A 14167-nucleotide genomic window follows, 5' to 3' on the forward strand; every position below is an offset into this window, starting at 1 on the left:
GGAGAGGCCACAACAGTGAGAGGCCCGCGTACCGCAAAAAAAAAAAAAAAAAAAAAAAATTAATAAAAAGGCCATTATTTTTGAAATCCTTATATACTTTAGTGAAAGAAAAATGTTATCATTCACTATACTGAACTAGAACAACCTGATTACTGTAAAGAAAAAGTGTAGGATATTAGCTTATCTGAGTATTTTAGCTTTATTGAAATTTTATAATAACACAGCCACATGATTTCCACCACAAGAAAAGAGGAACTGTTTTGCTAAACTGCTATGGCAACCGAAATGGCCTTTGCTTATCAGTGAACAAAAGTCCCTTCCATACAACCTCTTCTCAATTTAGTCCTAGAAAACTTACAGGTGAATTCAGGACTAGAGATTTCACCCCATATGTCTTTTCATAACTTAGAAACTGCACACTTATTTTTGGCCAAAAATGAAGGCAATATCGAGCAGCATATCCTATTTCTTCCAAATTTGAGGCAAGTAACTGAGAACTGAGTTAAACGACGCTCCACCCTCCACGTCTTACAGTTTAAAGCTGAACGGCAAAGTGACCTCCAAGTTCTCCTGCTGCTGGCGTCACCATGCTGCTGCCCAGAGTGGTGACGACCATGATCGTCTGAACGTGCCTTGAATTTGGACAGTCAAGGACAAAGCATCTTAAGTGAGCAGAGCTTTAAAGAGTTAAGAAAAGGACTTACTTCGTACTTGTCTAACGATGGGTTTCATAGGTTCAAGCCAGATCTAAAGAGGATTTAAGAAAAGATATCAAATCCATTAAATTATTTCTCTATTTAGCAAGAATGTTACAAAACACAAATGTTTATAATTAAGGGAGATATTTAAGGCAGAAGTATTTTGGCCCTGCTGCTCTTGGACACACGTCGAATCCTGATATAACAGAGTACAGCAGGGCACGCTTTGGGAGGCGTGGAACAGGATGCTGCCAACCACCCCACGTTACAGAGGCTGCTGTCGCCGTGCACAGGACCGGCACCCAGAGCTCTGTGTGTGCGTGCTGGGGCTGCTATCTGTCAAGACCAAACAAGTATCGGCCACCTGCTGCCTTTGTAAACAGCGAGCTGATGAGAGGGTTACTGTGTGACAGGGGTAGAAAGGGGCTCTACAGTGCTGACATGCTTTTTGAACTAATGGGTTCATTTGGTTTCTTTAAAAAACAGTTCCACCTGTAAATATTAAAGCTCCAAACTTTTATGGTTCACCTATTAAGTAAAATGAGGCATAACCAGTTTAGTAAAGCAGTTTGCTCAAAATCCACTCTTGAAATGATCATCACACACGATATACTCTAGCTGCTTTTATAACTTATGAAGAAAGGATTTCCTTGGCACATGCGCTAGTAGATTGAAAAAAATTAGGGGGGATGCCAATTCAGGCTTAGGTAGAAGGCAAATATATTCCCTACAGCTGTAAATAAAATACTTTAATAGCACAGCTTTGATAACAACAATGTGCCCTGCTTGTTATCATTCCAGGAGGTCCTCAAAGGTCTCTGGCCCGGATGCATCATCACAAGCACCTGCAGCCCACCTACCGCCTATCTCCAAAAGCAGATGAGAAGCACATACCCAGCAGGACTGGACGTTTTGAAACTCCAAGCCGAAGTAGTCACATTCTATCAGATTCAGGCGCTTCCACACCTGGGTCAGTAACACCTGGCCATAGCATTTAGGCTGTGGTGAGACAGACGAGAAGAAACACGAGGAGGGTTACACGACTTTAGACAACAAAGATTTACGAACACTGTGGCATAAAGTCCCTTCCCACACGCAGAACTTCATTATATTTAACTTCTTGCTTCGCTTTCCTTTCTGACGAGGCGCACAAACTGTCACAAAGCGAACAGATGAACCTGAGGCTCTGTGCGCAGGAACTGAGGCATCAGTAAAGCTAAAAGCGCCTCCATTCTACTTTCTCAGAGCGTGTGGAGTCACATTTCTTTGTAACTTTAAGGTGGTAGGAACCATTCTTAGCCTCAGTAAACATTTTATCCAACAATTCTGATATTTACTAAAACGGTGAGTCTCATAGTTCATGTTTGCATGAGATCCCGTGGATAACTTAGCGTCTGGCAGCCTTTCCCACAGGGAGAAGAGCATGAACTAGGCAACAAACCAGGTGGGGAGCCGGCCCTCCACTCTGCTCACAAAGATCAATTCCAGTGGACTAAAGGCAGAGGAGAATGTTTCCATAATCTCGGGCTGAGTACAGTCTCCTAAGCGGAGCACAAAGGAAAGATTGATAGATCCGGTTAAGTAGAAATGAAACATTTCTGAATAGAAAGACACTGAACAAAGTTACAAACTAGAATCATGCTGAAAAAATTATAACTTACGTCTCATGCTGCTCTTATGAAGCAATACAAATGGCCTTAGGCATACAAAAAGGTACTCAAGGGACTTCCCTGGTGGTCCAGTGGGTAAGACTCCATGCTCCCAATGCAGAGGGCCCCGGGTTTGATTCCTGGTCAGGGAACTAGATCCCGCATGCATGCCGCAAGTAAGAGCACACAGGCCACAATTAAGAGTCCGCATACTGCAACTAAGAGTCTGTAATGCCACAACTAAGACCCAGCGCAACCTAAATAAATATTTAAAAAACCAAAACCAAACAAACAAAAAACCCAAAAAGGTACTCAAGCCCTCTAGCAATAAAATAGATTAAAACAGTGAGGTGTCACTTTTCACCCATCAAAGAGGTTATGATGATGCCAAGAGTGAGTGGCGTGGCCATGGGAAGACAGCCACACACCTGCTGGGATAATGTGAAAACACTTTCCAATCTGAAGTGTATACATGTACCTTCGCCACAGCAACTCCGCTTCTACTTCCTCCTACAGATAGCCCAAAACAACTGCACAGAGCTACACACCAAGGACAAACGAGCAAAGAACTGGCAAAATGCGTAATGGCGTATCCCTAATTAAAAATTACGCGTCCCTGGGCTTCCCTGGTGGCGCAGTGGTTGAGAGTCTGCCTGCCGATGCAGGGGACGCGGGTTCGTGCCCCGGTCTGGGAAGATCCCACATGCCGCGGAGCGGCTGGGCCCGTGAGCCATGGCCGCTGAGCCTGCGCGTCCGGAGCCTGTGCTCCGCAACGGAAGAGGCCACAGCAGTGAGAGGCCCGCGTACTGCAAAAAAAAAATAATAATAAAAAAATAAAAAATAAAAAAAAATTACGCATCCCTTAAAAGGAACACAGAAATTCTGTATGGACCATCACAGAATAAAGTCAAGACTACAGTTCAGTCAGGAAGAAAGGTTTCCATTTCTACACAGTATGATTCCCTTTCATAGAACACACCCTCTGTTAACACACAGCAGAAACAGGTCTGGAAGGCTGTGCTCTGTGTCTCTCAGGGACTGAACAGAGTGTGGGATGCAGACAAGGACTTCCACTTTCACCTCAATCATTAACTTGTCTTAGTCATTAACGTCTCAAGTTTTCATCAGTAGACATGTTATTTTCACAATTAAAATATAATACACACAAGTGGGTGGGGAGGGAAACGTCCACTATTTAACCATTAGATTTTCTCTCCGTGTGCTCAGGAAGTGCTAAGGCTCCTGAAATGAGAATTGTTATTTGAAGGGATAAAACCCCGCCCTTCTGGGCTTCCCTGGTGGCGCAGTGGTTGAGAGTCTGCCTGCCAACGCAGGGGATACAGGTTCGTGCCCTGGTCTGGGAAGATCCCACATGCCACGGAGCGACTGGGCCCGTGAGCCACAATTACTGAGCCTGCGCGTCTGGAGCCTGTGCTCCGCAACAAGAGAGGCCGCGATAGTGAGAGGCCCGCGCATCGCGATGAAGAGTGGCCTCCGCTTGCCACAACTAGAGAAAGCCCTCGCAAAGAAACGAAGACCCAACACAGTCATAAATAAATAAATTAAAAAAAAAAAAAAAAAACCCGCCCTTTGTCCTAACAGAAGCTCACAGAGAATCACAGAGCAGAACGAGCACCTCATCAGGACAGGAAGGTGAGCTACAGTGTGACCTCACGCTGAAAGTACAATTAGTAGGGAACACACACGCAGGTCTCGCTGGGTTCCGTTCCTATGACGTCCCTCAGAGCATCACAGTAGAGCTCCCTGTGACAGAGCAGGTGCTGGGGAGGCCATGCAGTGCCCTGCAGGCCCCGTGTCACCGCAGGGACCACCCACACTGGGGCCCCTACATGGTTAACCGGTCAGAAATCACAGATTCTGCTGCAACCCACCCCTGACCCCACGACCCCTGGGTGTCTGACCCCACAGAAGTCCTCTCAAAGCCACGTCACCCCTCCCCCAGGATGGGCCAGGGCACCCCAGTCCCACCCCCAGCCCCCGCCCAGGGCTGGGTGCACACCTCCCTGTCGGGTCGGCCTAAGGGGGGGGCGTGTCCTCTGAGAACCCGCTAAGGTGCCCTTGACCTCCGCTAGCTCCCCTAACAGTCACATCACGCGGCCCCCGGACAAGGTGCTGGTGGCACTGAGACTGGTTCTCACCCGCCCTGGGCTCCCCACCCCGTCTGCGGTCGGATGGGAGGCGGCACAGCCGTACCCGAGCCGCCCACCCCACTACCCGCCGGCCAGCCCTCCACCTGCAGTGAGCGCGGCCTGAGCTCTGCTCTGGGGCCGTCCCAGTGGGACTACGGGCACCGACCACGGCACGTGTGTGACACGAGGTTGCTCACGACACAATGCTGCCTGGCACCGCCCAACACCCAGGGCAGGGGCTGTATATCGGGGCACAAAGCACATGAGTTACACATGTATTTGTATGTATATGCACATATGTACACACATTTATGGATACACGAAAACACATACATGTATAATGCACATAAGAATGGACACACATACATACACACATGCATGGGTATACATACGGACACACATAAACACATGTGGGGATATGCGTATATAAATGCTCATGTATGATACACATATACACAGACCTGAATGGACAACTATATATATTTAACTTCCTGAATTGGAATAATTTTCTTTTTTTTTTGGCAGTACGCGGGCCTCTCACTGTTGTGGCCTCTCACGTTGCGGAGCACGGGCTCCGGACGCGCAGGCTCAGCGGCCATGGCTCACGGGCCCAGCCGTTCCGCGGCGTGTGGGATCTTCCTGGACCGGGGCACGAACCCGTGTCCCCTGCATCGGCAGGCGGACTCTCAACCACTGCGCCACCAGGGAAGCCCTGGAATAAATTTTACTAAACTAAAAAATTTTCCAAGTCAATTACTAGCCTATGTTCAGGTAACAAAAAGAATTTTGTATTCTCCGTGTGTCCTGAAATACATAATCAATTCCCACAAAAACCATCAGAAACAGGTGTCTCCACAAACCATGAAGGCACAGACATCTCCAAAGATATTTAAATTAATCCAAGGTGACACAGATGGCGGGGCGGGGTGGGGGGGAGGGAATCCCTTAAATTTGCTTTATGGAAAAGAACCCCCAAACTCCAAACAAATCCACATATACACACACATTCCCCAAGAGAAAGATTCCTCCTTATGGATGTCAATGGAAACATCCCAAGTAAAGTATCAGCAAACATAACCTGGCAAAAACAGAAAGAGTGACACATCATAGCCAAGTAAACTTATTCAAGAGAGAGAGGATAATTCAACACACCATTAGGAGATCTAACATTAACCTGCAGAAAAATATCCTACGGTTATTCCCAGAACCTGAGACTCTGAGAAGGCATCTGATAAAATTCAATTCTTAATAAAATAGGAAGAGAGGCATGATTCCCTAACATCTAACAAGACAGGGTGGCTGCCCCCAACCGCACATTCCATCACTAACTCTAAATGCCAGCACCAAAACAGGAAGAAACGGGAGGCAAAAAAACTGGAAAAGAGGAAGCAAGGTGTCATTACTTGCAGGTATGATACTTTACTTTGAAAATCCAAGAACATCAACTAGAAAACTATTATAAAAAAGATGAAATTCAGTTAGGTGATGGGGGAAAATTATTATACGGATATCACCAGGCTTTTCAGGATAGAGAGGAAGAAACAACCACATTTGTAACAGCAATGAAAAAACTGAAATATCTTGGAATAAACTTACAATAAAAGAAAGCCTTACGGCGAAAATTTTAAAAACACTGTCAGGAGACTGAACAAGGGGCGGAAGTGGACAGCGCCACCTTCTTGGAGAGAAACACCCGCGGAGACGTCAAGCTTCCTTCCATTAATCCACAGACTCCATGCGGCCCTAATAAAAGTACCAAGAGGATTCTTTAAGGAACCTGAGAGGCTGATTCTACAGTTGATGTATTTTTTAAAATGCAAGAATGGTCAGGAAAATTCTGAAAAAGAAAATTAAGAGAGGATGAGCCTTAGCAGATAGTCAAACTGTTGAAAAACTATAGTAATTAAAACATTTGGTACTGGTGCATATGTCCACACAGACAAATCAACGGAATAGAGTAGGAGGTGAAGAAATATACCCGAACACATAAAACAGTGGAGTGCCTGGTAACAGTGACATTTCAAATCAATCAGTGAGAGGAAAACAGATTATTCAATAAATATTATTAGGTATCCATCTGGAAAAAACTAGGCTGTACCCTTATCTGGCATAATAATTTCAAGATGAATAAAATATCTAAACACAAAAATATCTACCCATCAAAGTACTGCAGTGAGATAAATCTGTTTTGTACTCCACATGGGGAGAGGCTGTTTTCATTTCACTCCAGCAGCTAAAAGCCATCACAGGAGGCTTGAGAGACTGAACACAAAAATAAAAACCTCTGCACAGAAAGAAGCACTGTAAAGTCAAGACTTCTTCAAAGATAAACAGGGGAAAAACTTTGATAGCTCGTATCACAAAGGGTTAATTTCTTTAAAACATGCCAAACTGCAACGGAATAGAAAAATGGGCAAAAGGACAGGCTGTTCACAAAAACAGAAACCTAAATGACGTTTAAACACATAATTAGAGATATGCAAATCAAACCTACACTGAGATCCCATTTTTCGTGTATCAGCTGGGCAGAACTCAAGAGTGTCTGAAAGCACCATGTCAGGGAGCAGAGCAAACAGGCACCCCCCGTGGGACCATGCGAGCAAACTGGGACCACCTCTGTGGAATCACGATGGAGCTACCTACCAAAATTTAAATGTCCACACCATGCTTTTAAAAACCCCACTTCTAAACAGTATTTCAGGGGATTCCTTGGCAGTCCAGTGGTTAGAACTCTGCACTCTCACTGCCGAGGGCCCAGGTTCAACCCCTGGTGGGGGAACTAAGATCCTGGAAGCCACGTGGCACGGCCAAAGGAAAAAAAAAGTATTTCACAGGTGCAAAGCTATGCATATAGAACAACATTTGTCACAATAATGCTTCTAATAGCAGACAATTAACCATACCCTAAATCTGCAGCAAACCCGGTGACTCTTGCGGCGGGTGGACGAAGCCGCTCTCCCTGCACTGAAGTGAGCAGACCGCCAAGGTAAACTGTTAGCATAAAAAACCTGGGTGCTGAACAACGCACACACCACCACTGCATGGGGGGATATAAATATAGATATAAATCTATACATACGCATGTACATACTGTAGGTAAACGCACAGACTCTCTCTGAAGGGGCAGTTAACTAGGAACAGTTGTTGGTTCCAGAGAACTGAACCACGTGATGCAGAAAGGACTTAACCACAAAAGAATGTCTGATAAATGGACCACCTGAAAATCAGAAACTTCTGTACATCAGAAGACACTGTTAAGACAGGAAAATGGCAAGTCACAAACTAGAAAATATGTGCAATACGAAAGTCCAACAAAGGTCATGAAGCCAACACATATTTAAAGATCTACAAATCATAAGGAAAAGGTAGACAGTCCAGTTAAACAGAAGTGGGCAGAAACAGCTGAACAGGCACTTTCAATACAGCATTATCTAAATGGCCAATAAACAGTAAGAAAAGCTGCACAGCATGATGTCAGGGAACACAGGCTCAACCAGACGCCCTCCAGGATGCTAAAGAGGAGAGGACTGGCAATACTGACACTGGCAAGAACGTGGGGAACCGCATGCAGGTCGCGTCCAGGCTGATGTGGGTGCAGGTCTGCAGGTCTCCTGGGGAAAGCGGCGGCTAGACCTGCCCTACGGCTGCGCAGTCCCAGTCCCGGGGTACGCTGAACAGAAGTGTCTGCTTACGTACAGCGAAACACACGTTTGAGAACGTTCACAGCAGCTTCACTTATAGGCAAACCCTGACAAGAGCTGAAATGTCAAACTGGATGGATAAACGATATATGGTTTGTTGACACGATGGAATATGACCCAGTGATGGAAAAGAGAGACCACTGCTTCATGCCTCATGCAGCAATACTGGTTACTGATAAATGTCAGCGCACACACCATATGACTGTCTCTGTACCAAACTGAGTATCTGGCAAAACCATTTTATAGTCCTAAAGATCAAAACAGCAGCTATTTGGGGGCTGTAAGTGGCTGGCAGGGGCACAAGGGAGCCTGGGGTCCATCTCCACCAGGGGTGGGGAGCAAGTGCACACACGTCAGCTCACCAAGCTGCACACGAAGGGCTGCACACCTCACTGTGCAAGTGACACCCTGGTACGAAAGTCACCACAAGGAAAATAAGAGGTCAAACATCCTTGGGAGTTCCTGAAAGCTGACCTTTCACCTTTTACATTAATCCTTCTAGAGTTGCTCTGAGGCGTCAGGACGCACAGGGCACGAGGCACCTGGTTCCACCGCTGGACGGCCCTGCCTGGAAAGAGTTCCCAGCCTTTGGCCAAAATGCCTTTGCCTAAATCCTCCCCTGATCCATCTCCTGCAGACATGGTCCAGTTTGTCAAGGGCCCTTTCAGAAAGGTCACCCAGAACAGAACACACCGGAAAAGCCCAAGTCCAGCGTGGCGCTCCACGCGGAACAGACTCACTGGAGCCCATGACCTGTGCAAACGCAGGGACCTGGGGTCAGAACGTGGGTCTCCGTGAGAGCCTGACGCTCACGCACACACCAGCCCGTTCCAGTTTATAAACAATCGTTTCTCAAAGTGCTCAACATGAGAGACAGAGAGACTTTTTTAGACCACAGGTTTTGGGAGAGCAGAAACCATATCTTGAATTTTGTTCAATAATTAACAATTCACCGCACGTGTAGAGACTTTCAATAGAATGAGTTCTCCTTGGGGAAAAAATACGAGGTGGTTCTTGATACTTAAATTATAAAAGAGCGTCAGGAGGTTCTTGGCGCACAAAGTAATTTACAGGACAGGCACTGAGATGTCTGTTAATGAATCAATCCCATAATAACTGGGACAACCCCTTCCATTATGACCATAGGTACTGAAGTCCAACCCAACGTCATTTATTAAAAGACAGGGCAATCCATCCTGAGCAAAAGGATGAGGTGTGGGTGAGGTGCTCCGTGGGCTGCACGCAACTCGGGAAAGCGAAGCGGGAGGGCAAAGCTGCGAGTCTCCGGCCGCTCCCAGCTGCCCTTGGGCCCTCTGTCCCTGCAGCGACACAAGACGCACAGTTCCCGGGCATGTGAAGAATTTTAGGAAGATGCTGAACGGTTATTTTCCAAACCTAAAGAGGACAAAACTAGAAGAAACAGTTTAATCGACAATTTAGACATCAGCTAAAAATATAGAGAGGCATCGATGGTCAAGATGATGAAAGGTGAAAGAATTGGCGTGCTGCCCGATCAGCGCCAAAACGGCAGAGACAGTGACCTGACCAAGCTTGGTCACCCTCTGCCTGACGTGGATGAGAAACCAGGGATTTTCTTGAGATACCTTCCGGCGCCTTGGTTTCATCACAAGGAACAAGTTGCATCATGCGGCCGTAGGAGCACAGACCTGGAGTTGGAATCCTGGCTTTCCGCTTGGTGGCTATGCTGGGCCTGGGTTTTCCTCATTTGAAAAATAAATAATTCTTACCCTGAAAGGGTTTTCTGGGGCTGTCACGAAACCACGTATGAACACTGCCCCACGGGACGCCTGGCACAAGCCGGGTGTGTTGTCTGCACACGCGCAACAGTGTCAGCACTGCACAAAATATCTTCTAACTGTGCACAGAGAGAGCTCCCACCCCCGAGGACCGTCCGTCCAGGTCTTGTGCTTGTTCATCAAGTGTGCACAGTCTCCTCCTGACATGTGTCTGGAAAGAGGCACTCGTTTCATCTGCCTGGAGCAGAAGAGGAAGCAGACGGGGCAGGGAGCCCCTGGACTCTGCACGGGGAGCATGCTTCTCGCAGGCAGCCAGTGGTTTCTCCCTCCTGTCAACACCTATGCAAACACATAGATGCGGACTATGTTTTGTACAGTGTAGTTTAAGAGTATTTCAACATTACTTGCCAGGATAATTTTCTACAGGTTCATTCCTCTCAATTTTTACAGGAGCGTCACAACCACGACTTGGCTGGTGCAATATGGCAGCTCTGTTCTGTGTCCCTAGTATCTGTCACACGTCCATCTCTGCCTTCTCATGTCTTCCATACTCAGAGCTTACCTTCTGTTCCTAAAAATACAGACACTGACCATCAGTCGGACTGCAGTCTGCACGGTCTGTGCCTACAGGGGCGGATGGTCAGAGGGAATGAGGCTGCCTGACCAGCATGAAGGGCGTCTGAGCACCGGCATCCCCGACAGACAACAATGGAGAGACCGACTTCACAGCCCAAACCAGGGCGGGGCTTCAAACACCAAGCCAGAGGAGACACGGCATTAATAACACAACCAAAGTACAATACAGGTTACAGACATTTTGTTCAGTGTTTCCATTTTTCCAGCTGGTCACAACGGCAGAGCTCTTCTCCAAGCTTAGACATAAAGCATATTGTTAAATATCTACATAGACAAAAGTACCATTAAAGATTTTGTCTGGATGGAAATGGGTTACAGCAGCTTCGCTAACAGTACTTCTTTCTTCTCTGTCTTAGCAGCGTGGGAAGATCCTTCTTGAAAAGCCTGACTTTGTCCTGCAGCTCGTTGCTCCATGTGCCCGTCTACAGCTCATTTGTCAAACCACAGCTCCTCCGTCTCTGCTGCTGGACTGAAACTCACATCTCCACTGCTAGCTTCAGGACTTGAGATTTTTCTTGTCTAATGATTAGATCAACCCCGAACTTCCTTTTATAATATTAGACTGTGCAATGAAGACAATCTTGCGAGCTCAGAGGAAACTGTAGCCACGTTCATTCGGGACGCTCTGCAAGGTCACCGCGCTTCTGACGCGCATTTCCCTCTCACTCTGGCTCATACTCAAGTCTGAGATTCTCACATATTCCTCAAATGCTGTATCACCAGAGACCCACTCCCTCCTGCGCTGAAGGCCACAGGAGCTGTGTGAAGCTGGAGGACATGAAGACATCACTGCTACGTGTGCTTATCAGGGAGGGGACACAGTGTCCTTGGACAGAGGCACCAAATGAGCTCACACAGCCGTGGATCCGCTGGTGCCCCAGCTCCTCCTCCAATAGCTTCCCCAAAACTACTCGAGGAAACAGGACAGCTTAAATCCCCAAATAAGACCCTGTTAGTACGGGTGAGCTAGTTCTCTCTTTATTGCCCCTCTGCTCCAAGCCCGCCCTTCTTTGTGGCTTTGTGACCCTGGGACAGGACCTGCAGACATCTCTCTCTGACCAGCTGGAGACAGCACAGGAAGAGAGGGCCTCTCTCCCTGCTTCTGGGCTCTGGGCTCACAGCTGCTGGCCTGTGCAGGAGGCCCAGAAGCGACTCTCTCTCAAGCTCCGGTCCCACCGCTGGGCAGCTCCTGCCCGCAGCCTGTTCCTCGGGCCCTTGGTCTGAGCCTTGGGCTTGGGGGCGGCGGCAGCTGACTGCACTCCCTGCTCCGCATCCTGCGGGCTCCCCTCCCCGCTTCATAGTTACTGTCTGCTACCAGTTAACAATTGTTGCATTTCCCAGTTCACAGGGCAGGTGTATTCTGTCTCCTGACCCAGACCCTGAATAACTCGGCACACAGACCCTGGACGACGCCCACGGCGTGCACAGCCTAGGCAGGAGAGAGTTCCAGAACTGGGGGGAAAGCCAAACCCACAGCAAGCCTCCTGCAGCTCGTCCAAACGCGCACAGTTAGCACAACAGCCGCGACGTGACGGCGGCAGAAGCTCGTGACCAGATGAGGCTTAAACGCCGAACAGTGCGCATTAAACAGAGGGGCACGTAGACGTCTGTCCTGCGGGGTGCTCTCACGAGCGGGGGGAGGGGGCGACAGCAGAGAAGCAGAATCCGTGATGAGCATCCTAACAAGACCCTGTGGAGGGGGGAGGGGCTGAGGTGTGAGCACAGAAGGAGAGAGACGGGAACCCCCCTCCCAGCTCCGGGAAGGACCATCCCGTCTCCTCCCACCAGAGCGAGGGCGCTGGTGACCCGGGTAAAAGAGGCCGCATGTCCCCACCACATCCTTACGTAGTTTATGTCCCATGGCGGCAGCCAAGGAAGCAACCTGATACTTCTGATGAGTTTTAGTAGCTGGGCGATCAACCCACTATTTTTTTTATCCCTTGTCTTTAACTTACCATCAGGGAAAAATAAAACGGAGGGTGTATCTTAGCGGTGAATCTCCTAGAGCAACCAGTGTCTCGGGTGATTCCTTTCTTTCCTCCTCGTCAACAGAAGGGTCTGGTTGGCTTGCCTGCCCTGACGTGTGTGCCCCTGTGCAGACTGCCTGCTCCCCAGCCAGGACCCTACAGAGGGGACCTGCCTACAGAATCAAACTGTGCCTTTAAAAAGGTCACTGGAACCAATACCAAGCAGTCTGAACCTTCATTTGCAAAAATACACGGACAACCAGGAATGAGCAGATGCTTAACACCAAACTCCTGAAACAGAGGTGTCGACCTGGAAAGCAGACAGATGAATTCCCGATGAACGGAGCGGATGTGGTAACCAAAACCAAAACAACGTCATTAAAAAGAATAACGAAGATCCTCAGACAGGCCAATGGAACAGGTCAATGTATTCGTAAAATGAGAAGATTTCGAAGAAGAAAAACAGCAACTAAAGAATAAGAGGAGGAAATAAAAAGATAACTCCAGAAATTAAAGGTCACCAGGAGGCCTGAACTGAACGGGTAAGACGTGCACCTGCATGGGTGTGGACAATAAATGGAGGCATTTCCCTCGAGATGGAGTAATGAAGAAGCGTTCAGACTCAGGAACGTGGGAACCACAAACGTGTCTAAGAGGAATCCCAGGAGGGGGCGACACAGGAGGGGAGGGGTTGGGGGAAGGGGTGCTCAGTGACTCCTCTGAGAACGGCAGTGTAGCCTGCCACTTCCTCAATCTCTTGCTGGAATCACTGAAGATCAAGAAAGAAGATAAGAAACAAAAATGTAAAGTCCATTTTCAGCAAAACTAGGAAACTGCTAAAGCCTGAATCACAGCTTGGTGGGAGGAGTGCCAGCAGCAGAGCCAGCCCGAGGGCGTGGGAGGGCGTGGGACGATGCCCGCCCCGACAAGACGCCAGGGCACAGGTTTCAGCAGAAAGCCTCACAGAGCACTGAGTCACGCGACCCGCACAGCTTGGGGGGTGAAACCTACACCCCTTGTTTGCAAAAAGGAGGGGAAGAGGCGGCGGCGGCAGAACTCAAACCCGGCCCTCCTGGCTTGGAGAGGCACAGGAGGCGGAGCCACATGAGGCACACGCAGGCCAGGATGAAAGACCGCGTGCAAAGACCCAGGCCAGCTGCTGCTTTCGGCTGACTGAAAATGAGGGGTGAACTGAGTTCCCCCCAAGCCTTAGGTCTTACATAAATGCCAAAGGTCCACAACTCTACAACCAGGCACTCATACAAGACCCCTTAAAATAGCTAATCCATGAACAGCTGAACTGCTTCAAAGATGGGTGACCAAAATAGAACAATCCTGCAAATATCCAAAGACATTCAAGATAAAAGGAGGGAAAAAACAGAAAAGAAAGTCAGATGAACACTTAGCAGAAGAGCGCTGCCTCTCAGCAGATGAGACTGCGGCCAAAATTTCATCATGAAGTTAGAGAACAGCTAATAAAGCAACTGCCTCTGTACTATAGGAGCACAACACAGAGAAACGGGCTCTGGAAAGAGAAGAGAAGAGAACAGCTGTTCAAGGAAAAGGGACCACCTGGGAGTGAGTTCCCGGGTGCCGGCTTTCTGGCCAT

The 14167-nt window shown here is 48.1% G+C and overlaps 1 protein-coding gene across 1 annotated transcript in view; it reads right to left on the bottom strand.

Moving 5' to 3' along the window:
- The window catches only part of FARP2 (FERM, ARH/RhoGEF and pleckstrin domain protein 2), a 92271-nt gene that overhangs the window by 51645 nt on the left and 26459 nt on the right, over window positions 1-14167 (bottom strand). The window contains exons 3-4 of the mRNA XM_082658131.1: window positions 1593-1697; window positions 705-747 (exon numbers count right to left, since the gene is read on the bottom strand). Of these exons, the coding sequence (XP_082514257.1) occupies window positions 705-747; window positions 1593-1697 (148 nt within the window). The remainder of the gene's footprint in view (window positions 1-704; window positions 748-1592; window positions 1698-14167) is intronic.

Source organism: Grampus griseus (assembly GCF_964374135.1).
Source record: "Grampus griseus genome assembly, chromosome: 7".
Classification (NCBI taxonomy): domain Eukaryota; kingdom Metazoa; phylum Chordata; class Mammalia; order Artiodactyla; family Delphinidae; genus Grampus; species Grampus griseus.